Source organism: Aythya fuligula, chromosome 5 (assembly GCF_009819795.1).
Source record: "Aythya fuligula isolate bAytFul2 chromosome 5, bAytFul2.pri, whole genome shotgun sequence".
Classification (NCBI taxonomy): domain Eukaryota; kingdom Metazoa; phylum Chordata; class Aves; order Anseriformes; family Anatidae; genus Aythya; species Aythya fuligula.
This window is the reverse complement of record NC_045563.1, coordinates 64,262,616-64,288,861: the sequence shown is the minus strand read 5'-3', so window position 1 is coordinate 64,288,861 and position 26,246 is coordinate 64,262,616. Positions and strand designations below refer to the sequence as shown.

At 39.0% G+C, this 26,246-nt stretch overlaps 1 protein-coding gene across 7 annotated transcripts in view; it reads right to left on the bottom strand.

Annotated features, from left to right (window-relative positions):
• The window catches only part of MICAL2 (microtubule associated monooxygenase, calponin and LIM domain containing 2), an 84,369-nt gene that overhangs the window by 2,189 nt on the left and 55,934 nt on the right, over positions 1-26,246 (bottom strand). For 3 of the 7 annotated variants that reach the window (XM_032187897.1, XM_032187896.1, XM_032187898.1), the window contains exons 8-22: positions 25,660-25,760; positions 23,769-24,026; positions 22,839-22,954; positions 21,477-21,603; positions 21,168-21,258; positions 20,929-21,076; positions 18,558-18,757; positions 18,052-18,164; positions 13,798-13,869; positions 13,063-13,212; positions 11,789-11,893; positions 10,110-10,328; positions 9,730-9,831; positions 8,430-8,561; positions 1,839-1,946 (exon numbers count right to left, since the gene is read on the bottom strand). In XM_032187897.1, the coding sequence (XP_032043788.1) occupies positions 1,839-1,946; positions 8,430-8,561; positions 9,730-9,831; positions 10,110-10,328; positions 11,789-11,893; positions 13,063-13,212; positions 13,798-13,869; positions 18,052-18,164; positions 18,558-18,757; positions 20,929-21,076; positions 21,168-21,258; positions 21,477-21,603; positions 22,839-22,954; positions 23,769-24,026; positions 25,660-25,760 (2,042 nt within the window). The remainder of the gene's footprint in view (positions 1-1,838; positions 1,947-8,429; positions 8,562-9,729; positions 9,832-10,109; positions 10,329-11,788; positions 11,894-13,062; positions 13,213-13,797; positions 13,870-18,051; positions 18,165-18,557; positions 18,758-20,928; positions 21,077-21,167; positions 21,259-21,476; positions 21,604-22,838; positions 22,955-23,768; positions 24,027-25,659; positions 25,761-26,246) is intronic. The other 4 variants (XM_032187899.1, XM_032187900.1, XM_032187901.1 and 1 more) reach the window with 4 other exon arrangements.

The window sequence follows — 26,246 nt, the reverse complement described above, 5'->3', positions numbered from 1 at the left end:
CCACATACACAATTAAAATAAGCATCAGTCAGTTTTTTATTTTTTTATTACTTTCTGGCTGCAATTCCATAGGTTTATACAGCAACTCATAAATCAGACATCACAAGGACTTGAAGGGGTGAGCTTGCAACTGGAATTGCACCTCATGTTTGCTCAGGTCCAAGAGCAGCATCAGCCCCACACGCTCACCCAGCAACCTGTGCCACACCGTCCCAGGTACTTCCACTCATGGCTGCAGGCAGCAGTGCTTCTCAAACAAAGGCAAAGGCAGACCTCGCTGGTCTTGAACAGAGATTCGTTGAAGCTAAGGAAGCCCTGAAGACTCAGTTCAGCTCAGTAGTACTGAGCTCATACCCCTGATGAAAATGTAGGCTTGTGCTTTAAAGTCAAGAACGAAATATACGACAGTCTTTGATGCTGGGGTCTGAACCACCACGTCCATCACCTGCAGATGTACTTCCCCCCCTCAGCCACGCTTCTTCTGAGACAACAGCCCAAGCTAGGGATTGGTTTATTTTAAAAATCAGCTTCATTACTACCATGGACTTTCAGCATACTATAAATACATTGGATTTTAAAATATGACCCATATCAACAACATGAAATATTTTCAAAGTTTGTGTTGGATTTGGTCAGTTAACTTGATTTTTTTTTTTTTTTATTGCCACAAACCTTATCTTTTGTGGATAATAATACATGCAAAAGACACAGAAAAATGAATTAAATAGACTAGACACCATTGGGCTTCCCCTTTCTTATTAGAGACAGGTATGAAGAAGTTACTTTACATTATGCATTCTACTTGTGTATAGGTCAGTACAGATGAGCATCCTGGCTCTACCACAGCTGCCACCACCTCCCCTTCCTGTCCTCACCTCGTGAGGGGTGCCACACTTGGGACAGTGGAGGTGCAAGCTTGGCAGAGCCCACTCACATACAGACACCAGCATGCAGTCCACACAACTCATCTTCAATCTGTCAGTGAAAGAAGGCCTCAGAACAATTTTTTAATATTAAGTTTAAGTCACAATTATCAATATCCTGAGTCACACTCTTGTGCTTAAAAACTCAGAATCCTAAACCAAACCTACCTTTAGTAATCTCATTTTGGTGTGCTGGATGATTCTGGAGCATGAACTACACAAAACTTTCCAAATCAACAACCATGCAAGTGAAAAAGCATAGAAATGCATTTTTCAAAATATGATGTTAACAGAACAGGTCAGATAGTTACAGTAAAGTGGAAGCAATCAGAGTTCAGTGCTGGCTAATAAGTAATTATCATCACTGCAACACACCACCTTACTTAGCTTCCCAATACCTGATGTCTCTGAGCAGTGGAGGCAGGAGATGGAGAATAGGGAATGGGGCAAGAATCTGAGGCTCTGTCCAGAGACTGGTTCTGAATTCAACACAGGATAGTGTCAGAGTATAAAAATAGCTTTCTTCAAAATGAAGCATGGTGATTCAGCATTTGTATGTTAAAAATGATTGCATAAACATGCACTGTATAAAACTTTCTTTTAGAAGCCACCTTGATTAATAGCTACCATCTATTATTAATTGTACCAGTAATTACATTTAATAAAAGTCTCCTGAAGTTTTATTTCATACAGGCAAGTAATAAAAATATAAATAGACTATATTCAGAGCAACAATTCCAGCATATCCGCATATGCATCAGCATGTTTTGTCAATATGCACTTGATTTCTTAATAAGTGTTAGACTAAGATATAACACTTGAGGTGCTCCACAACCAGGGTCTTAAGTCAGGATGACACTCTCGAAAACACTGTTTTTAAGTCAAGTTGTTGTTTCTTTGTGGGTTTAGCCTTACCAGTTCAAGGGGGGGAATTTGTGGCTTAGGTCTGTGATCATTCACATATAGATTGACAAGAACTTCTGCCATAGCTCCAATTGCACATGAGACCTTTCCTACAGTCATCTAATCGGAAAAAGGAAGAAGATGAAGAATTGAAGGAAGAGCTTGGTTATTCAAGAATTTAATGAGAAAAAGATGAGAATGAGTTGAAAACATGCAAATGAATACAAGCAATGATAGAGACAGGCTCTCAGAAAGAGCAGAGGCAAGTCCAGCAGAGTACAAGCACATTCATGCACGATCAGCACGGTCGAGCTAGTGGCCACAGGAGACTTCTAGGCAGTCCATACACACTTCTCCTTTCAGATGACGGAGAAATAGCTGCTAGGAGCCACTGCTGCTCCCACAGCACAAGGCTTCCTGCTGCGTCTGCAAAAGGCACACAGCAGCTGAGCTGGGAGCTACTGCCTGGCTATCAGGGACGGACTATTGTGTTAAATTAAAAAACAAATGAAACCACCACCACCACTTTGAATTTTTAAACCTTTGGTGTTATAATTCAGAAAGTTGAGGTGGGCTCAACTTCGTAATGACAGACTTCAAACTGGCATTTCAGGAAACATTCTACAAACACCTACTAGAAGTCCCTCGCAGAAACAGTTTGCTGATGCTCAGAGAGGAATCTTTCTTCTCTCCAGTGACTCCTCTTAGCGCTGAGGAAAACTTCAGAAACCGTACTCATGCAGGGAAGACACCTCTTTTAACCTGTTTAGTCATACCATTACAGCCACTACTAAGTTAGGCTGTTTCTAACAAAATTTAACAAACAGGTCTGCAGGAAGATAGCAGTTCCTTATGCTGTTGCTCCAAACACTTCTCAGACAGGCCACTGACTGTATGGGCCAGGTTTTCTAGCCACAAATATGCCTGGGGGTGGAAAAGGAGAAAGCTACATATATGTGTGTGTGTGGCAGGTGGGTACTCTAGTTCTCTTTTCATGAAGAAGAGACTGTGAAGATCTCATAGATTTACATTAAGATTTGCTACCCTAATTCAAGTTTCCTGTAGTGATTTTATTTTTTTAATCAATATCCCACAATCCCTCTGGAAACCCAAAAGCAGCAAGAGCCATCCTGGTATGGCCAGGTATCTGATACTCTGCTTCTAAAGCCAGGACATTTTCCTTCCTACAGGACCCATGATCTCACATCTTACTCTCTATTCGCCTCCCACTGAGCCAAACTTTAAAGTCTCATGCTTCTCAGTGAAATGAGTTTTCTTCTGCCACCACAGTCTTGCTAATGGAGCGTTTTTAAAATATCATAAAGTCACTCTGAAGAAAGGAAAAAAATATAAAATGCAAAAAAAATGTAAATGCAACTGTGGGTGTTTTTTCAAAAATTATGGTTAATAAAAATATTCATACTAATAAAGAATATAAGTGCAGAGACTTGAAAACATGTCCAGCCCCTTACAGCTCCCCTTATCTTTTGAGTGTTGTATCATAATAGATTTGTCTTTATATCCAGGCAGATATAAAGGATGTACGTGAAGACAACAAAAGCCATTTAAAGGACAAATTTCTGTACTGTTTGGTTTTGCTTAATATAAAAAACTATTAAAATATTACTTAATACCTGCACGACTTGTAGGAAAGTGGCAGAAAAGTAAATTGTTAAGTATATACCCCAACTCTGTCTTAAGTGGTATATTAATTTAGAAACAGAGAGTAAAAGTGACATTACTTGCTACTATAGGAAAACTAAGTTCTTTTTTATTATTTAAGATCATAGAAGACAAAAATTTCCTCTCTAAAATATGCACCTCTGAACAACTTTTAGGCCACATACAATTTATTACCACAAGCTCCTAGGAAAAATAAACCATTCAAAGTCTGTTGAAGCAGAAAGATTCCCTTGAGGTAGTGAAATGCTGCAGCATTCATCAATTAAACAGTAGGACTACGCTTAAAGTGCAAGTACTTGAATGTCAGGGAAAGTATCCTGGAGCCTGAACTATACCTTACAATTCGTCAGGTTGGTTAATTTCTGTTCTCCACCCATTGGAGCAATCTGTGTCAACATTAAGGCAGTCAAAACAAGAAAATTGCATGTCTATATATACTTCTAAAAACGTTTTTAAAAGGAAATGTTCATGTAATGACTGTGAATTCACATTCCATGTAAAAGCAAATGGGATTTTAGTTCAATCTAGCAACCAAAAAGATTGCTGTCTGCTCTTGTCTCCTAATCAACAACCACCAACACGAATATTGTTGGTGCTGACCAGGAGGAAGGGAAGGAAACAAATAGACTTGAGGACTGATTACATTTTACTTTAGAGAAAATGGTTAATAAGGATACATTACTGGGAGAAGATTGCTACTGGTTTTCCTTAATGGAAAACCAGTAGCAATGGTTAGTAGTAGGTAGTATGGTTAGTAGTGGGTAGACAAGAGAAGGTAATTTACAACAGTTGCAGCACTGCACCTTTTAAGTAGCATTCAATCAGGAAATAAAAATAGCAGGGCAAGGCAAGAAACTATAGGGGCAGCCCTGTGAGCACCTGCCATGAGCAGAAACCCACTGAGAAGCAGAGGGTCAGGGAGCACCAGAGCAGTTCTGTCTTGCAAGGCTCATCATCAGCCCTGGTATGACAACAGCATCACCACCAAGCCACCCCGTGTCTTCTCTCAACCTCATCCAGCTTATGGACAATTATGGACAAGGGCTTTGATGACATCCTCTCCCCTTCAATCTCCCAAGCGTAAGAACTCCAGTTGCAGAAGAGAAAGTCTGACCTCACATCTACACACCAGGGGCACATTCCTTTAGAGAACTTGTCAACTCTTACACAGCTTAGCTTTCTTCAACTTTCCCTGTTAACTCATAATTTTATACGAAATATGACAGCTGATTAAACTTAGAAGGGAGCTTTGATTATTACTGACTTGCATATACTGCTGTACAGAACTTAATTCTTAATAAGTTCAAAAGACTGTATGTTATGGTGCATATATTTAAAAGAAACTGGAAGAAACAGCATGCATCCATAGAATCACTTTCAAATGCTCCTTTCAGGATTGAGGCTTAACAACATGTTTCTGTAATAAGACAGTAAGTCTCCTCAGACACCATACTTAATACTACGCCAATAAAAATTCAGCAGATACAAAGGATTGTCTTGTCTGATAACATATCATATAACATATCAGTACTGAAATCATCTCAGTACTCACTTGAGATTGAAATGACACTACTATTTAAATGACAGGAAGGTGCTGATATTTACAGGTCATATCTTATGAAGTCTTACTAAAATAAAACTTCTATCATCTTCTGTTCTTCTGCTGGGAAAAATAGGACACACAGCAACACATGGGAACTCTTCCTGTTGTTTTACCAGTCCTGAGGTCCCTTTCCATACTGAAGTCTACACTTAGCTAGTGGTATCTCTCAGAAGAGATCAAGTACAAATTCATAGTCCTACAAACCCATCCTCAAGGTAACATGAACACAGACCATTACTAACATATAGTCACATCACAAAGGTCCAAACACATTATTAAACTAGCATGCACACTATTTGAAAGTGCAGGCTGTGCACCTGAAATATTATCTTTTATATACATAGTTTTATATATACACACATATCTATGTATATATAATACTGCACATTTAGCTATTGTTTTAAAAAGCACAACAAAACTTTAATGCTCTGAAAACTGTGCATTCTTAACACACAAAATGCAGTAACATCAACTTAATCATGGAAGAGTACATATAGATTGCCTATTATGAAATCAAGACAGCAGCAGGCATTCCTTGAAGATTTCATACTCTTACAGGAAAAATAACAGTAATAAATCTGCTTCTTCAAAATATTTTGCTTTAGAATTAACAAAAGGTAGCCAAAACGTGGCCTGTGTAACTCAAAGAGACACAGAGCTGAAGTTAAGTTGCCAAAGAGGTAAAACTAAAGTAATGGGGTATCATAGGACTGAATTAGTTTCAATAACAAAGAGGATGAAGAACAACAGCTGGACACATCCATAAACATCATCAGCAACACATCACTAACACAAAACCAGTCGTGGACATAGACCCAAAGGGCTACTGAGTCCCTCCCCCGTCCTCATGGCAGGATCAACTTTTACTTGTGTAGTGCGAATGCACATTGGCATAACTTGCTCTGAAAGTTGTCCCCCAGCACCCTGCTCCTTACCATTCAAAGGTCCCTTATCTGAACACCCAAGCCTGACCCCAATCTCCCTTTTCATGGTGACCCTTTATCATACCTGGCACAGACACGAAGCACAGGTACCCGCTCCTTACCTGCAGCAGCCTTGCCCAGCATCAGGGCTGACTGATCCTGAGCACCCTTCCCACCCCTTTAGTAACCCCTGTAGCAAGGACAAGACCAGCAACATCACTTGCGTTCACTGGCAACCTTGGAAAAAAAAAATCTCAAGGATTGGTGTTTTGTTGTTGCTGCTGTTAAATTACTACTTTTCCCACTAAAATATTTACAATAATCCATCATCAGTTGGGGTTCATTTGGATCAGTTTTCTATTATCACATCTGCCTCAGAGTGGGGGAAAGTAAGTGCTAGCCTGTTAATTACCAGGCTACTTGAAAATTCTCAACTATGCTGTGCTGAATGCGCTATATTTAAACATGTGCGGAGCATACAGTATACAGGAGGACCTGAGACTGTACAAGCCTGTGGAGCAATATACTAAGCATCAGCATGCCCATATGCGTAGGAATACTAAAGAATAAACGCAGTCCTACCTAACCAAGCAACAATGTACCAAATAAGATGAAGGTACATGTACTGTGCTGGTGACAGAACAAGCTTTTCTAGCCTCATATGTGCTTCACCCTGCCAAAAGCAGGGTTATAAGCAAAAACATTGCTTATAATGAGATTAAGAGCCTAGTTCTCATTTGCTAAAGCCTAGTTCACATTGATTTTTACTCTTTTTGTAGTGCCACAATTTTACTCGAGAACAGAAGAGCAACAGACCCCAATATTTTGAAAAACATTATTTTAAGTCCATCAAATGTTATACCTCCTAGATCATAAAAAGTAAGAGGTGAATCTAGGCAAAGGAATGATTTTAAGGCTGAAGGGGATTAGAGGATTATAGTAGTTAGGCACCTGCTGGGCTTGCAATGTCCTTGAAGGGCTCGTAGCCTATATTTTCCTGGGGAATGAGAGATGAAGAGAGTTTTTTCAATATACCTCCATCTAATCCAAGGAACATACTTTTGCAAACCACAGATCAGTTTAATAGCTACCTGCTCATTTACTGTTGCATCGGTGAGCCCCATTTCCAACTAGCATCAACAATATGGTAGAAGACAACCAAACCAACACAGCAAACACAAAAAACAAAATCCTAAAGTGATCTAGACTAATTTCACTAAATAATCCTGCTGAACACCCATCAGATAGGAAATCATTTTCAGCCTTGACTTACCTGAAATTTGATAATACTCATGAATATTTCATAAAACTACTGTCATTTAAACACAAGAGCAGGCAGAATGCTTTGGCCTTTGTCCCAGTAAATGGAGACAGTACCTGATTTTGCTGAACAGCACTTCTGTGTGCCAGACAGCAGGGCCACCAGCTCCAGCACTGCCTACGCTGGGTCACAGCAGCCACCTCCAATGCTTCTAGAAACTTGACGTTTCCACCCTGATGTCCACTCCAAGCCTAATCAATACTGCGGTGTTACCAGCCTGCTGCTACATAATCTGGGTGAAGTAAAAGGAATCTGGGCCTTTACTGTCCCTGAAAAGCTGTGAATTATCCAACTTTCCTCAATTAAAATCCTGAAACAGAGGAGTTAGAAGCCAACTCATAGATGCCATCTCATCTTTCACAGATAAAAGCAACACTGTGTAAGTAGTAAGAGCTGAATACCTCTGATTTAAGTATTATCTAATTGCTTTCATTTCATGCACATTTCCTCTGTGTGAAGCCTGCTGTTACAAAGAACTATGTTCTGCCAATTAATCCTCAGAATAAAATTTAAAGTACAAATAAGCAAACAAAGAAAACAACATTAAAGTCTGCCCATGCCAACAAATGCTCATACAATTCTAACACACATCCTCTATTTAAAATAAGCAGTATGATCCATGTTCTTCCCTGCAGGCCCAAGTGATAGTATTATGAAAAAGAAAAATAACCCACAGCACAATTAACCAATCCCATAACATGGAGTTATATACACAACATGGAACACACTCTCTCCTACGCGTATCTGTGGTATTATCCAACAACAGATAATTATTGTTTATAATTTTAACATTGAAATAAGCAGTGATGCAAAAAACTCTGAATTTAGGTAAAAGTTTTCTCAAGTATTTACTCTGTTCTTCAGCTTTATACCCAAACTACTTTTAGTGTTGACTTTCGTCTTACAAACATGCAAAATTAGCAACAGCAAAGAAAGTAAAGTTTAATTTGTATGTGAAATACAAACTATCCAATAGATCCACCATGCAAAGGCAGTACCTTCCATCCAAGCTATTTCTCAAGCAACTTTAGCACAAGTTTGGATTTTACAGGAAAAATCTGTTAATAGAGTACCTGTCTAGAAGGAAGCGCAGGGGAAGTTGAACCTACAGATGACGGAGGACAGGCAGCAGCTGAATCATGAGATGGAAGGCAAGAGGGAGTTGGGGGCTGAGAATGGGATAAGCCTTTAGTAGGTAGCTTACTCTGTGTAGAGCAGAAACAGAGAAGAGTTATGTAACAGAGAGTGACATTAGCACAGGTTAAGACAGTAATTTCACAGTCATGCACCAAAAAAAAATAAAAATAAAAAAAATAGATAATGACGACAATTTTCCACTGTTCTTTACTTCTTCATAGTGAGGAGCCATGGAAATCATCATGGCAAAACTTTCACATCAAATAGAATTACTGTACTCAATTTTCTTGCAGGCAGCAAGGTAATGTAGTGCTGGGAGAAAGCACAACAAAACTAAATGCCAAATTTTGCTGACTGAGAACTACTGCTTACCAGTTCCTTAGAAACTGCAAGCTACTTACACTTACACGCAACACGAGGCCTCACCAGAGCTCGTCCCCCTGTACTCAGCTCTGGTGAGGCTGCACCTCGAGTACTGTGTTCAGTTTTGGGCCCCTCGCTACAAGAAGGACATGGAGGTGCTTGAGCAGGTGCAGAGAAGGGCAACGAAGCTGGTGAGGGGCCTGAAGAACAAATCCTAGGAGGAGCGGCTGAGGGAGCTGGGCTTGTTCAGCCTGGAGAAGAGGAGGCTCAGGGGCGACCTTATCGCTCTCTATAGGTACCTCAAGGGAGGCTGTAGCGAGGTGGGGGTTGGCCTGTTCTCCCACGTGCCTGGTGACAGGACGAGGGGGAATGGGCTTAAGTTGAGCCAGGGGAGTTTTAGGTTAGATGTTAGGAAGAACTTCCTTACTGAAAGGGTTGTGAGGCACTGGAACAGGCTGCCCAGGGAAGTGGTGGAGTCACCATCCCTGGAAGTCTTCAAAAGACGTTTAGATGTAGAGCTTAGGGATATGGTTTAGTGGGGACTGCTAGCGTTAGGTCAGAGGTTGGACTCGATCTTGAGGTCTCTTCCAACCTAGAAATTCTGTGATTCTATGTGGTGTATTTTAAGACATTTCCCTTATACAGAAGTACTCTGACTAGTTTTATGATTTAGATTGTGTTTTACCTCAATTAAATTATGCAATAATATTTAAAAGCTTTTTAGCAGTTTTCAGTGGAATCCAAATTACTCTTCAGATCTACCCAGAATGAAAGGAAAATTAAAAACAAAACCATGGCAATCATTTTCCCCCAAGGATTCTCAAATATATCTTCTAACTCAGCAATTCTGCAGGTGCAAAACCTAATATTCACCTTTGGAAACTCCATGCATCCAAACATTGAGGCAAGATGTGCCGCTTTCTCTTTAATGTTCTTTTTATGGAATTCTCTACTTGCTATGGTCTGAGCTCTTTTCTGCAGTAAGAGAGCAGGAAAGAGAGCAGGAAAGAGAGCAGGAAAGAGAGCAGGAAAGAGAGCAGGAAAGAGAGCAGGAAAGAGAGCAGGAAAGAGAGGGAGATTTCAGTCAATGTTATACATCTCACCAGAATACAGCAAGTATGCAAGAAGCATTTTTATTGTCTTAATATAACCTAAAAATCAACAGAGAAAATGCCAGCATATGCAGGGCAAATACAGTATACAGATTAATATATGTGGTTAAGAGAGAGAAAGGAAAAGAATTTGCTTGTCACCTGTTTCATTTTTTCCTCCAGGTTCTGAAGACGCTCAAGCACTCCAGAGAGTACAAATGCAGCGGAACAGGCAGATGCAAGATTTTCAGAGGTTTCTGACAGACTGGGCTGGGTATCTGTTTTTTCTACAGTCTTTGGTCTCCTGGCCATATGATGAGAACCATTTAAAGACTGTTTGGGTTCCCTGACCTCGTGTTCAGTTCTAGCTACCACCTGAAACTGGGAAACACTTGAAGTGAAAAAAATAATCTGCTTTCTGCACTACCATGCAGTATATTCAGCTTTTAAGGAAGCTTCCAAAAGCGCAGCACAGTCATGCACGGAACAAGAAATGAAATGTTCTCCTGGATCTCATAGCACTCTCTCCACACTATCTACTGCAAGTGTACTACTCATGTCCATGCACTGAAATACATTGGTGCTACATAAATTATGAAGGTCTTCACATCCTTCTTGAGTTTTGCCTCAGTTTTTAATGAATAACTCCAGACAGCATTAGTGGAGAAGAACGTGACAACATCTTATTCTAGCGTTTTGTTTGTTTTTAAAGCAAAGTTCTGTTTTAGCATCATATCTACCTGAAACTGGTCAATCAAATTGTAAAAATACCAACAGTAGTCCCTGGCATAATCCTTGATCTAGTGTAGCATGAGTCAAGATATAATGCTTTTCAGATTTGAAGCACTTTCTGAGGAGCTCAGAATGGGTCTCTGAATTTTTATCTTTATATGATATATTTTTTGAAGTAAATAAAACAGCCAAACCAGTTCAGCTTTGTTAAATTCAGTCTTAAAAATAACCTTCCAGTTGTTTTTTTCATGACAGTTTTCTACTTCATCCCATCGGTCCAAAATCTTCGGAATTAAAATTAAGAAAAACTAATTCTAATCAACTTGCAGTGTGCTCTTGACATTACAGAACAGCACATCTGCCTTTAAAATAATTCTCAAACAGTTCACAAATATGCAGTTTTCATCAAGCTGACCTGGAGATTTCTACATACAATACAAATGCAAGAGTGGTCTGTGGCAAAATTAGAAGACCACTACAGAATATTTACAGTAATTCAAAAATTGTAGTTTAAGGTGAATATCAATATTATTTGATATAAAGATTGCTTGCTTTAGAAATGCTAAGAGAAAAATTAAAGTTCTCAAAAATTTTGCCCCGGGTATATGATGCTGCACAATGAAGTAGAAAACCTGGGCATTAATATGAGATTTTCCAATGCTCAAGCCTTTAGCTTAGCCATTTTTCCAGTTTTCTTAGAGTGGAAAACTCCCTTTGCCTTATCATTCATTACAACAGCACAAAGCATCAAGTACACACACAGAAAATTGTCAGCTATTGCTGTACTTTTCTTGCACACTAAACGCAACTTGGATACTAGATGTGATAACATGGAGATCAACACCTCTAGGTTTTTATGGTTCTTTCTATGCACCTACTGATTCTTGCAAATATTTTTCTCACCTGGTTAAGCAGGTATAAAAATCTTTAATGGTTTTTAAGCCTAAACTTTAATGCAGTTTTCACAATTCTCAGCTAAATGTATCTGTTAACTCTGCAGATCATATCCAATTATCATTTTATAGATTCTGTAATTACACAATAACATTGGGTTCCCAGCAGTAAGAGGAATGATATGATTGTGAGGTGTTATCTACATGAGTTCCTACCTGCCTTTTTGGTTGAGGTGAAAGAAGACTTGGATCCTTAGGTTTAGCAAAGCGAGGATTAACAGGAGAATCAGAAGAGACCAGGGCTGGTCTATCTATTTGCTCCTTGTAAAGCATTTTTAAATTATGAAGACAGAGTGGAGAAAAAAGAAAGACGGTAAATAGGATTCTAAGATCTTCTGAGGCAGAAAGAAATAAAAGCTGCTTTTAAAGAAACAGTATTATAGAACTCAATCAACATGCTTTGCAGATTTTTGTCCCCTACTCATTTTTATTAACCCTTTTACCATCAAAGATATACTTAAAATTCAAAAAATTCAGTGTTCATAGAGAGGCTATGATCAAAAGGTAATAATGCAACAAGGTTTCCTTGAACAAGCAAAGTTCTACTCAGTTATGACATGCACAAATCTCAGAGCAAAGAGAAGTAGCTGGAAAGAGTGCAAACAGCAATGGTTCCTAGACTGGGAAAGTCACTTGACATCTGTAAAGCCTACACCTTTTGAGGACTTAAGAATGTAAACAAAGAAAATCATACAAGCACAAAGAATTAAGAAAGCCACCACCTTTGACAAAACTTTGACACCTTGCAAATCCTTCCTTCAGATCTTTCAGGTGAGAGATCTGAATTCGTTTGATTTACCAAGCCATCTCACTGGCTAAAGTGTGATTTGGGGATTACCATTGTTACCATGACAGCACAGGATGATTTTAAAACACCGCCAGCATTAACAACAAACTATGAAAGTGCTGTGAAATATTCAGACATATTCTACTATGCCTTCCTTAGGAATGGAAATAAAAGCTGTACATATCTTCCAAAAGATTAGGCTCCCTTCCTATGCTTTCTTTAAATGTTCTACAGAGAAAGAGTCTGCAGGGTATTTGGTTACCTTTACTCACAAAGCACAGAAAGAAAAAAAAAGTTATTCTGTAATATCACATACAGCCAACAGACTCCTACACCAAGGAGAAATTCTACAGACTGGTTTACAAGAGATTTCCAGTCTCTGCAATTCCACATGATATTACTATGCACTATAATATAGCATATTGAAATGCAATGATCTATATATTAGTTATATTTGTTCCCACAAAATTAAGAGGAATACCCTTTAATTAGCATAAAGAATTAAAAACAAGGAAAGAAAACCCTATCCAAACATCTAACAGATCCACTTCCCTCCACCCCACCCCCCCGAGATCTGCATCCCATTCACAAGGAGAGACTACAGCATAATTTCAGAAATGACTTATTTTCATCTATGACCTACCTGCCTCCGAAAAATTGTATTTGGAGCATTCTCTTCAAACTTGGCCAACAGCTGAGTTGCCATTGATTTAACCTTATTCTGGTTCATTCCTTCTTTACTATCATTCTGTTCTTTCCCAGCACTTGTCGCTTGGCTTGAAAAGCCTGAAGCCTGCAAGAAAACAACAGACAATGTTTTTCCTCAGGTTTACCTATGACACTCGTAAAGAGAGAAAATGACATCCTTATAAGCCAATGATGAGAGGAAATATAGTCCATAGCATATTAAAAATGACACTGCTTAGCATGCAAAATTCACTGAAAAAATATTTTCTTTGGCCCCAGAGCACAGTAAAAAGGGAACACGCATCAGTACTAGGGATGACAAAGCAGAGAGTCAAAAAGGTAACTAAATCAGAGAGAGTGGACAGAAAATACAAACTCTTTAAACAGAAATTGTTCAAATAATTGAGTTGGGAGGAATAAAACAAACACACCTATACCTTAAACATTCTTGGGTCAGAAAGAAAACTGGTGTGACTGACATAATGCTCTTATCTCTGCGAAATGACTTCAGTAAGTTTAGCTTGTTTTCCACACAGAGAACAGTGCATTCAAAGTTTGAAGGTGACAGACTTTTTGTTCCTACCAAGCACAAGAGACCAAGCCCCAGTTCCCCAACTTCTGCTGCCTCCTCAGCACTGGTGCTTATCAAAGAACTGGATATGTGTTGACACGGCTCAGGCTCAGCACTAACCTCCTCAAAGGCACCAAAATGACCTTTTCGACGTCTTTTGTTAGTCTCATTTTCTTCTGTTTTCCCTTCAACCTGAAACAGTAAAGCACAACTAAGTATATGCATTACTATAACAGCTACCAAATTTATTCAATCCTTTCTTTCCCAGGCATTAGCTCCACAAGCAGGCAAGTGTGGTCTTGTGGTCTGGCCTCTGTTAAATACCATGACCATGGGTAAGCAGTGCCAGTGCACCCCTCATTAGGTCCCCCAGCTCAGGAGGATTGCTCCTTGCACAAGAAGCCCTGCTCGCAGTAGTCATGTATGTAACAGCAGCCCTGACTGGGAGCTCCTATTGGGCTCTGCTAGGGAAAATCTTACACATTGTTCAACAGAGGACCTGCAAACCTATTTTTGCCTATTCCTCCTGCAAGCCTATGTTTGCCTATTCCTCCTTAAGTACTGATGACTTTGTAACTCATAAAGCATTAGCACACACTTGAAGAAAAAGGCATTTGAGCATCAGTTATTCTGTGAATTTTAATCTACACTACATTGGTTTCCAGATAAATATGGCAATCCAAGACGACTCACTCTTCCACTATAGCTCTGCATCTTTTTCAACTGCATGCAGACCATGTTTTCATAGTGCAAATGTGTCCCTTTTTTTGGAGCAATTGTTGTCTGCCTCAAACATCTATCTCCCTTGCAGGGTTCTCCTTCCCAACTCTGGTTTTACACAGTAGTACTTAAGCAAGCAAACAGCCTATTTTGTGCTCAAGCTATGCATGAAGCTATGCATGTATGCTGTCATTTTACTGGAAATTACACAAACAAACAATATTTCACACTCAGTTTGCATGAACTTGCAAAATAGTCAATACTTAAAAATTTGTGTCTTTTCTCATTAAATTCAGTCTTTAAGGGACAGCACAATTTATGTAGTTATGACATGGGGGCTTTTTGTCTTGTAAATGTCATGTTAGTTTATATTTTATGAACAATAAACACATTCCGCTTATTTGAATTTGCCCACATTGCAGCTCAATGATTGCTCAGCGAATTAAAACAAACAAACAAAAAAAGAATAAGGAGACAAAGAGCAAAGAATACAGGCTTTCTTTTTACATATACACATTTATAATAAATCATTATGCAGTGAATAGAAGTAATCTCAAACCTATTTTGGGCAAGCACTGAAAGAATCAAAGGACAATATTTTGACTACTTCGTATGCTTTGGTATACTGCCTTTCAAGCACCAGCTCTCAGTAATCCAGTTTTACACTACCTATAATCATTAGTCTACCAAGAAAAAGTGAACAGCAGAACAGCACAATGTATTCTGCATAATAATCTGTACCACATAAAAGCAGAGTTTGTCTAAGTGAATGAAGTAAACCAGATGTTGCCTTTCAGAAGCAACATAAAAAGACTTTTATTAACTTACTTACAAAGAAGTGAAAAACAAAGCAATTTAATTGCCTAGCAGAACTCCAAGAAAGAGGATCGTGCCCTTTGTTGTGTAAACACCTTGATTCATTTCTTAGTCTGGAGCACAGGAAATCTCAGTTCCTTGCAAACTCTGCTGACACTGGTAGGAAAATGGAAAACATCAACGAGACCTTCAGAGGCTGCCAGGAGCTGCTACTGCCACACCAGCTCCAGCCTCTGCTTCCTGGTCTTTCACCAGCCGCACGCAGATAAGGATCCCCTGTCTAGCCAGATAAAAGAACGAACTGTATGGTGCAGAGAGTTCAGTAAGTGACACACGACACTATGTTACCCCATGTGGGTTTGGACTTTTCACAATACACAAATGCTCTCCTACTATCATACCTGGACAGCGCTCAACACCACTCTCTGCAGGGCAAAGAACCACAACACCACAGCCACACTTTAACTCAAGCAGTTGCTTTCCAAGGAGCCTCATTTCCCAGATAGTTTATGACGGTTATCTCCTTTGCAAATCTCTGTCCCAACTTGAGCAGTGTACTTCTTGCCAAGCTTCATGTCCCGCCCATGACGAGGCTGCAAATCCTCATATAAAGTAAGCGGCCTTGATAGTCTCACTCCCCAAGCTGATTTGCAAAATATTGCTTCCCCTTCTCCTTTCAAACAAGCCCCTTTGGTGTGAAACCAAAGGGGCCCATCAGGCAAATCACATCATGCTTTCATGTAGTGCCAAGAACTATACCTCCTGTTATGAGACAAGGCATATTTCATGACAGGAGGTTAGTCAGAGGGCTGTATGCCTTAGTAATGGAAAGCTTTCCCCATTACCAGAAGTCTATTTACTTCTGCAAATAACTGAGAGAAAAATAACAATATTGTGGTCACAAAAAAAAAAAAAAAAGTTTTTCTTCTAAAGAAGTCACCCACAAGAAAATGCAATGTTTATTTTGCCTATTTAGTTTCTCACTGCTTGGTTAGCTGGGAAACATGTCACTTTGTTTTGTGTGTATGTGGGTGGCAGGGAAAAGTTATTTCCTCACAAGGATATATGAGGTTACTGGGCAGCTGACTGTCCACTGGTTTTGAAAATATGTTTGGGGATGGAAAAAATTTGAGATGTAAATTAACTCTAGGAAATATCTGGAAATTCTCAAGTAGTTTTTCAGACGATTGAGAAGAACAAAAAAAAACAACAAAAAAAATCAATCCACATTTCTACTACAACTGAAAAGGTAGGATAGCAACAAATTTAAAAAGCAACATATTAAAAACATTGAGACATGTAGTACATACATGTACACCTGTAAGGACACCAAACACAAAGACAAGTAGGAAAATTGTATTTCTGCAGGCAAAAATTAAGAGTATTTGCACTGGCAAATACTGAGTGAAGGAAACAAAAAAAAAAGACAACCACCACCAACCAACCAACCAACCACCACCACCAAAACCAACTAATTTAATTTCTACATATCCCAGGAAACTCGAAACCTGGAACAGTTTTGCATTAAGTTGTATTTCAGAAAACATGGAAGTTAAATTCATTCTGGTGGAGGAGTATGGGCTGCTGTCTAACTCGTGTTGGTTAATCTGCATCAGTTGGATTAGAGCAGTCTCAGAGAGACACTGCTGCCTCAGAGCCAAGTTTTGCAGACACTCCCCATTTAAAATGAAGTTAAAATGAAGGTAGGTTTGGCTGTGAAAGCGAAGCCCCTCCTTAAGGTCTCCCTTCAGCAGAGGCCCAAGTTAATGAATAGACAGAGGGTGAAAGTTTGTTACTGAATAATTTCATTACAGTAACTTTTAAATTAAATCATACAAAACTTTTGAAGTTATAATCCATTCAGAAATACAAAAACAATACTCCCACTGCACGCAATCCTATGTCAGACAGTATTAATTCCAGTCTCCATACCCCTTCAAAGCCCTGTAGTCTTTAATTACAACATGTACAGGCATGGATGTGTTTCATACAGGGACATAAACAGGGCATGTCAATAAGTTTTCATTAATATATGACAAGGAGAGAAAAGTATATGGGTATGTATGAATAGATCATTATCTTGGTCATGTTAGTCAGTCTTGCCCACTGTTTGTCACTCTCGCAGGCTTTACATTTATATGAAGGGTTTGAAGGGCTCTATTTATATAGAGGGGTTTGAAGGGCTCTCAATAGCCATACCCAGGGAACTTGCAGACCTTCTTCCAAAACGACCAAAAACAAAAATCCAACCATCCACACAACAAAATATAAAACTTAGCATCTAGCATTACACAAAACCTCCCAAAATGCCTTTTGAAAAAATTCCAGAAAGAAAATACAAGAGACAATACAGGTAAGAGAGCCAAGATCTCCAACATTTTAAATTGAAAACTGCAATTTATAAACACACCAAATAAAACATCCTCCTCCCCTTCCTTTCATTTTTGCTGAAGAAAATTAACATGGAGAATTAATATGATTTCTCCCCAAGTACACACAAATTCTCACTGAGATTAAGAAACTTGCATTTACAGAGAATGCTTAACTGTGTTTATTATTAATGCTTCAGCAGTTTGACACTGACAATAATTCAGTTCTATCATTACAAACACCATAATGACTGAGTATTCGTGTGTTACTTTAGATTACTCTGGAATCTTATTTTACTTTTTTTTTTTTTTTTTTTTTTTTTTTTTTTTTTAATATGAGCACAAAATCTCCTTCTACGGGTCTTTTAATACTAGGATATATAATCACCCCTTGTTTCTGACTTGAAAGTTTATTTTCATCTCTTAAAAAGACAGAAAGATATAGGGCAAGTCTTTCTTCACAGCTTACCTTTGGTACTCGTTTTCTTGGTAAAGTTAAATTGATGTAATTATTAAAGATGAAGTTTGATGATTTTGCTGAACAAAGATCATTATTTTCTCCATTTTGCTTGTCACTGGCTTCTGTTCAGAAAAAAAAAATCATACAAGGTGTGGGGTGACTTTTTAAAAGAGGAAGAGAAATGCCAAGGAATGGGCATGACTTAGGCAGTCATCCTTACAAGAGGAGGACTCTTAATGACCTGATATATTAACTTAATGATTTCAAGCAAGAGTTATCTAACTGCTTCTGTTCTCTGAAACCACCAACAGCCTCCAAAACCCTGTTCTCCCATCAAGTTTTTCCCCTCTTTCCTTTTCTAAGGGCAAGGTAACTATTGCAGACACATTCACGTGCCAGAATCACTCGGCTGGGAAGGGGCTCTTGGCTCAGAAGCAGTGCCTGTGAGCAGCCTGTATGAAGTGCTCCCATTCCCCGTACCTGGGAGAACTCAGAGCTATCTGGATTCAGCTTACCTACTGCCCGCAGAGGTGTGCCCCTGAACAGCTCGTAAAACTTGGAGAGGTACATGACCATACTGAGCTTGTCAGGCTCCCCGGCTGATCCCACTTCCTTCCCTGTAGTCACAGGGGGGATCCCAAACTCCCGCTCAGCAACATCAAATGCCAGTTGGTTGTTTTTGACAACGTCTTCTTCGTTCAGAGCATCAAAGTCTCTGTAGGGAGAACACACTTGCATCAGTGGCCGTTTGCTGCCTGCTGCCCTTAGAAACACAAAGCACTTCCTTGTGTGTTGGAGGGGTGCAGGACAGCACCACAGGAGAGGGCATGGTCATTTCACCAGGTCAAAGCTACAGAGTCTAAAAGTAACAGAATCAATATGAGTTTTCTAATGAAAACGCCTAGCTTTGCCAGAAGTGTCATTTAAAGGCTATTTCACAGGACAGGATTTTGACGTAGTCTCAGAAAAAAAAGGACTCCTTTATTTATGAAAAAACGCAATTCTTCCTCCGAAGTGCTAATAAACCTCTTTACTCTCCAAATACAGCTGTGCTACTACAGATTTCACCTGTTAGCAATTGGTTCTTCAGTTTTTATTAGTTTTATGAAGCACCAAAAGCCACGAGTAGTAAATTTACTCCAGCATTTTAGAAAACAAACGTGATATACACTTGTGCATGCACACAAACACAGGCACTACATTTCTTTTTAAGGCGTTACACACACAGTTTGAACGAGGAGCTCCTGTCTACGTCAACCAGATTTATTGGTGCACTAAATAAGTGTATCACACATCTGGAACTGCACTACCCATTCTCGAATACATTTTCTATGGGACTTATTCTCAGACTCCAATCCCTTGAATGACTTCCAAAATTCATGATTAAAATACACACGTGAATAAAGTACAAAGCTCCAGGCAGGGTAGTTTCTCTCTCCTCATAAGGAGTGTGAGCTTTTGAACCCCCCAAAGAATCTGTCTTCCTACCACCCCTCAAGGCCTGATACTGGAGCCAGGGAGTGCAGGCAGCCCTCTGCCCCAGCGCTGCCTCCTGCAGAGCCAGCCTGGCTCTCATCTGGCCATGTCCTTCAGCAGTCCTGTCTAAAACAAAAAGCCAATGAGACCAGACACAATGTTAATAAAACAGCAGGTTGTCTGTTAGCTCAGGAAGATAAATCTATCATCTTTCTAGAGAGCAGTGCTTAAAAGGCATACTTTCCACACACAAAGATCAGTTTGCTTTCTACACTCTGTCTTCTGTGGCAACAAAACCATTCATAATCCTCATTTTTTAAAAATAACCTGAGGCAAAACAAAAACAACCAAGAAAATTTTCTTACAAGGCTAGCACGTCCTCTGGCAAAGCTATACAAAGAAGTACCCTGGGCATCATTCCTTTTTTTTTTTTTTTTCCACCCATCCCACACACTATCACACCTCATAAAAAGAGTTCAATAATTTCTTTCATTTATCCACTGTAAAGGGAGGCTGACAGTAACTCATCCACAAGTTCTAAATCTGTGGGTGACTAACCCACATAGGAAAGCAAGAAAATGCATCCAGTGAATTTTGGAGACCCAGGACAGGACAGAAGAGTGACCTCACTATAGATACCATCAAGCAGGCCCAGTAACCCACTGCCAGCAATGGCCATTCCTGCCATCTGTTACACACCAACCCTCTTGTATCTAACTGAAAAGCCTTGTAAAATATTCATATACATGAAGTCAGACCTTGTAGAGTGAGACCCCCTGAATCACAGTAAAAAGGCAGATGCTAGCACAGGTTCAATCCCTAAAACAGGGAATTTTCAAGGGCCTGCACAGTACTCTTCTGGACAGAGCTGTGCAAAGCTGCCATCTCCCACAACACCTCTGTGGCCCAGGGTTTGCCTACACTACTATTGTTGCAACCACTACAGCTTCTTGAGGACAACTCATTTAAGACTCATCCAGGTATTTTTCTAAGTCCTGACAGTGCCATTATGGCTGTGGTTTTAAGCATACCCTAAAAACCAGTCTTCAGGGACCTAGGAATACAATTCTCACATTCTGCAAGCGTTGCAATTTTTGTTTTAAATAGCCATGTAACTCCCACAAACATGATCAAAAGCCATAAGGTTCAAAGCCTTCCTGTTTTTTTAAAAGCATGTATATTTCATTTTAAATGGCATGAAAGGACATGCACAGAAAAAAAAAAGGCAAAACAAAGCCAACCCCATTTTGCTGTCCCCCAACACTAGTCACGGTGTGCATTCCCTTGCAAAAAAAACAAGCAACAGAAGGAAACGGTAGACTGTCATTGTTGTTCTGGCTGCTCTTACACTATACTTCTTTGAATACTTAATATACACTACACTTAGCAAAATCTACAGATGCCACTTACATGAGGTCAGGTCTGAAACGATGGATAATTGCACACAGTGCAAGGCCACTTTTCCAGGAGGCAGTCAGGTCTGTGACGTTAACATTACGATACCCTTCTGTCTGTTTCTGACACCAGGTCAACAGCTTGTTAGGCCGAACATCCGACTCTGCAGTTAGTCAAGACGAAACAATTCAATCATTTTTTTATGCTCAGAAAACTCCAAATATTAAGCCACACAAACATGAGATGTCACATACCACGTCTTGAGAGATTCACAGATCTTCTAATGGAGCTTACTCTTTCAAAAGGACATTGCTGTAACTCACTGGTAACAAATAACTGTCTCACCTACAAATAGAAGTGATTTGTAACACAACATCAGAATTGCTGGAGGAAAAAAAGATAATTTATTTCTAGGTTAACTTTATCAACAGATGGATCTGAACTAAGGAGTCTCCCAAAAATCTTGTTTATGCACTACTTGTGGCTTTATATCTCCTGGGAAAAACAAAAACAAACAAACAAAGGCATCTGTGATTTCACAAACAAGCCTTTTAAGCACTGACCTGGTGAGGTCGAACACAGCTTGAGTTCAAGTTTGGGTATCTTGTTCCTGGGTCAATGGTATACTGATCAAAGTTCTTGTTAATATTTTCAGGTGTAGTCTGAGGCAAGAGTCGATAAATGCTTTCTCTTATAAAGAAAAAATATGCAAAAGATAGTGATTATAACATATTTATTATGTTACGAGTATCTTATTTTTTTGCAGTTACCTGAACCTTTATTTTGATTCTGCCAGGACAAGTGCCATGCACTACACATACATGTATAATGCATCCACATCATTTCTTATCCCTGCTCAGCAAGAGAAGGATGCCAGACAGAAAAAGGACAACAAAAAGACGGACTTAGAACTTATACCCATATTTTCCTGAGACAGGAAGAGAGCAAGAAGACCAGAAAGAAAAAAAAAAAATTAAAAGGAGGTTACATCATACAGACATCTGCTTTTGCTTTAACCTCCACCCAAGGAGTAACTTCTTTACCACATAACAGCACTAAATCCCATCATTCTGCAACTCCTATAACCACCACAGCCTTTTTTATTATGCTGTTCAATTTTCCATTTGGGACTACACCGTGTTTGAGTCATCCCACAGGATTTTATCTTAAAACTCCTTAAAGAACTGTACTTAGTAATGCTCCTACTTGCATTACCACAACCATGACTTTCTACTCTGTATCTGCCCCTAAAACAGCCTGGGTAGCTACAGGAGAGCAGGGCAGCTGCCATAAGGACTTAAGTCAGCAACTTCAACATCTGACCATGGCCACACCAGGATTACTGGTGTAATTAACAACAGGATTTTGCTCTGTTCAAAATAACATTACACAGAGAAGCTTATGATTTGGCATTACAGCAATTCATCTTTGCCATGTATTTATCAGTCAAAATAAAGAGGGTGCCAATTGCTAAAATGTAAAGTTAAAATCACAGATACCATTTATGAAGGCCATTGGTTTTAAAGTATTTGTTTATACATGTTTCAGGAAAAAACATTTTTTTCTAATTACAAATACAGATGCTGAGATGGTTGACGGATTAGTGCTTGACAAAAAATAGCTTTGATTTTTTCCAGTCAAGTATTGTACTTAATTCTAGTCATTCACAGTTTAAATTAGTGATTTAGGCCCACATCACACACACTGCTCAATCTCTGTATCAGTGTTCAGGAGCTTACAAAACAACAGCCTAGAGCCAATGTAAATTGTTAGTAACCTAAAAGAAAAGATAATTTCAACCCAATGCCATTGCAGGGAAGCAAAATATTTCTCCTATTGGCATTTCATCTTCCACTGCCTTCTACCAACACTACAACTCCTTAAAATGCTATGAAAGCAATAGAGAAGACAAAAGCAGTACTCACCGTTCAGCAAGGATTTCTAACGGGGGTTTTCCTTGAGCCCAGCTCCGCACCATCCATACGGTATCAAAAGCAGCTAAGAAGCCTCTTGCACAGCCAGTACCCATTGGCCAGAAGGGCTGTAAGAAGCATTTACATTTTAATTCCTTATATTTCTTGAGGTCCTATTACAAAAGTAACTTGCCATGTGAATTTGGAGCCTAGGGTTTCATACTGTCTTAGAAAAGCAGCTCAGAAAGAGTTAAAATAAAATCTAATCAACTGTTTTAGTTTTTAGAGGTTTCTCTCCATGTCTTATTTAAGAAAATACTTTAAAAAATATGCTATATTTAAAAACAAATTTCTTTACTTCATAAGGTAAAGGCTGGGAAAAAAAAGACTTGGAATAATCAAAAATCAGTTAAGCTTAAAAAAAAAAAAGGGGGGGGGAAGGAAGGGAGAATGCCTTTCTTTTCATCTCCTAATTTCGATTTTAATTGATCTTTTCAAACACTTCAGGCTGTCAATGTTAGTAAAAGAAAAAAATAACTATATATATACACACACACATTAGCTGTAACATACACTTTTCACTTCAGAAAGAGAACATATTGAGGCAAAAAGACTGCAGTAAAATTTGGATTAAGTTTTTCCCTCTGATTAACGTCAGGAGAATTATGCCATGCACCCAAGCTGAGGACACACAGCTCATAGTTTTCAGACAGAAATAAAACTTGCATAAAGCAAAAAAGAATCTCAGCCAGAGACTGCCAGCCAAACATTAGTTATGACATGAACTACGGCAAAGAGAAGAGAAAGCCTATTCCAAAGAAGGTACCATTGTTTCAGAACATGTAAGAGAAAATAAAGTTTATTTTGGAAGAAAGACAGAATGGCTAGATTTTAAAAACAGATAAAGGAAAAACACTATTTGGAAGATATCCCTAAATATACCTCAAGTAAACTATCTCCAACAAGCGCCACCAGGAGCTGATGTCTGTGCCTCTCTCTCACCAGTGCAGCATTCTCAGATGCGTACATACAGGTAAAATCAAACATTGCCACATCTGGTTGCCCATAGTGATTAATTGCAAAATCCAAGGATGGCAGCTGGTAGTTGGTTGCAAAGTCAGCAGCTTCTCGGGCATAGGACAGCAAATTGCTCTGGTTCACATTTTCTCCACAGAGGAGCAATTCAGTATCAATATAGTCCTGCAAAACAGAGGCATGCTGAATTAGATACTCCAACTATCCTCTCTGAATTGCAGCACTGAAGTCTCATAGCATAAAAGTGGCAACTGTACATCTCCTGGTATAGAGAACCATGGGAAATTTGTTACCATCTCTGAGAAGTCAGTACACAAACACAGGTTATTGTACTACCCCGAACAGGAACTCTCTATGCCAACATTCAAAAGCACCTTTATTTACAATAAAAGACTATAGAACCTCCCAGCTCCTTGACTACAGGTTATTTTCACAACTTCCATGCTATCAAGAGATGTTATCACCATCACCACAGTGCTTTTTCCTGTGTGTGTGCACCCCATGTATGAAACCACATGGGAGCAGAAATACCTACATACTGATGTAATAACATGCTGGTCTCAGCCTGAAGGCTTGACTTGATGTTTCAGTAACAACAAATTTTAACATGGACTATGGAAGTTTTTCTGCTCTTCTATTTGGGGCTGGTTTTTTTTGTTTGTTTGTTTTTGTTTATTATTTTTTTCCTGACAGTGTGGTAAAGGACCCTGCCTTTACAGGTCATTCTACTTAAAGCCAACAATTATTAATAAGGCAGTTTCTATTACAGCTTAATTGTGGACAAGACCTTAATCACAGGGGTGATGCCACAGAATTGCTATTAGCCCAACTGTCTTTAGGCAGATTGTTTTCTTCACTCACACATGAGTGACTCATGGAAACAACTTGCCAGGCCACAGCCCTTCCTCTCCAAACTCCTCACAACTCTTGTGAAGCTATGCCTACAAGCACCAGCCCCTCAACCCCAAAGGCCACTAACTGCTCTCCCATCACCTCTGGGGTGTCCACCCTTCATCTCTCCCAGCCTGGCTGCTCTATCCTGGAAGCTGGCATCCTCCAAAAATAATGAAAATTGTGGCAACCAAGTTAAGTGGTCCCAACAGAAAGAAACATTTTGATAGCTCCCTACAAGCACTTCCTTTGGGAAATTATACTAGACTGTTTTGGCAACATCTAACTTTGCAAGAAAAATTGACTACTACTACATTTCCTGGAAGAGAAATTTAAACAGTGCCAAAACACTTTCTAGAAACAAAAGAAAACAACCTCCCCATCTTAGAGAAGGGGAAAAAAAAAAAGGAAAAAAAAATGCTTTTCAAAAGGCCTCAGAAATTCTCAAGTACTTTTGAAAGTTCAGAACATTATATTTATGGACTCTTTTTATGATGTTTCATCAACTTTGGAATTGGCATTTTAGCCTTGGGTAGATCTTAATGCTTCCTTGTTTGCCTCATGAAAACTGGACACAGCTGTGCGAGGTTAACCTTTAAATAAATTATTTTTTTATTTTCTGGTGTGATGAACACACCATGCATTTCCAAGATCCCATTTTGGTAAGTTTCAGAACTAATAAATTTAGGAAGTATCATTTTCATTTCTCTACAGAAACTTCGTGCTGCCTGAGGGGAAAAAAAAAAAAACGTCATTCAGAGTAAGATCTAAGTGATCTGAGCTTTAATTAAGTGACCTAGTAAGTCTATAAACACTTTCTACAACATGGAGCAACATTTATGCATATGTTCACACTTAGTCTGTGCCAAGTAACTAAAGGAAGATTTTACCCAGAATTTTTACATACGTTCATAATCACTCCTTTGTCCAGAAGACTCTGTTTTTTTGCTGTCATCACAAAATAATGAGTGCTATCTTTGTAGTAAACAATATTCTCTAGGTCAATTCCTGAAATATAACACATTTATTATGAAGTACAATGCATTTTCTGTGACATTTACTAACAACGTGACTGATGCCCACAAATTCCTTCTTGGGATACATTCATTTTACCAAGGATATTGGTCTTAACTGCCAGGAGTTTGCTCCCACATAATTTAAAGGTATCTGGCATCCTACTAAGAAATAGCCAGTTAACTGCAACCTTACTAATCTTCTGAGGTAGAAAAGGGAAGTAAAGGGAACAAAATGCTTTGTAGGTTGCTAGAGCTTTGGCTCTAACTAGGAGTTTGAGTGTCGGTTATAACAACAAAACTAACAAACAGTTGTAAATCAAGAATGGAGTTGCTTGTACTGCAAGTAGGTACATCTATTCTGAAACCCCTTTTCATACAGCTGTATTTCACAGTTTATATTTTAAGTATTTATGGCAGACTCCCATCTAGTTCTTTCCAGTTTATCAGACTTACACATCAAAAAACAAGAACAAACTCC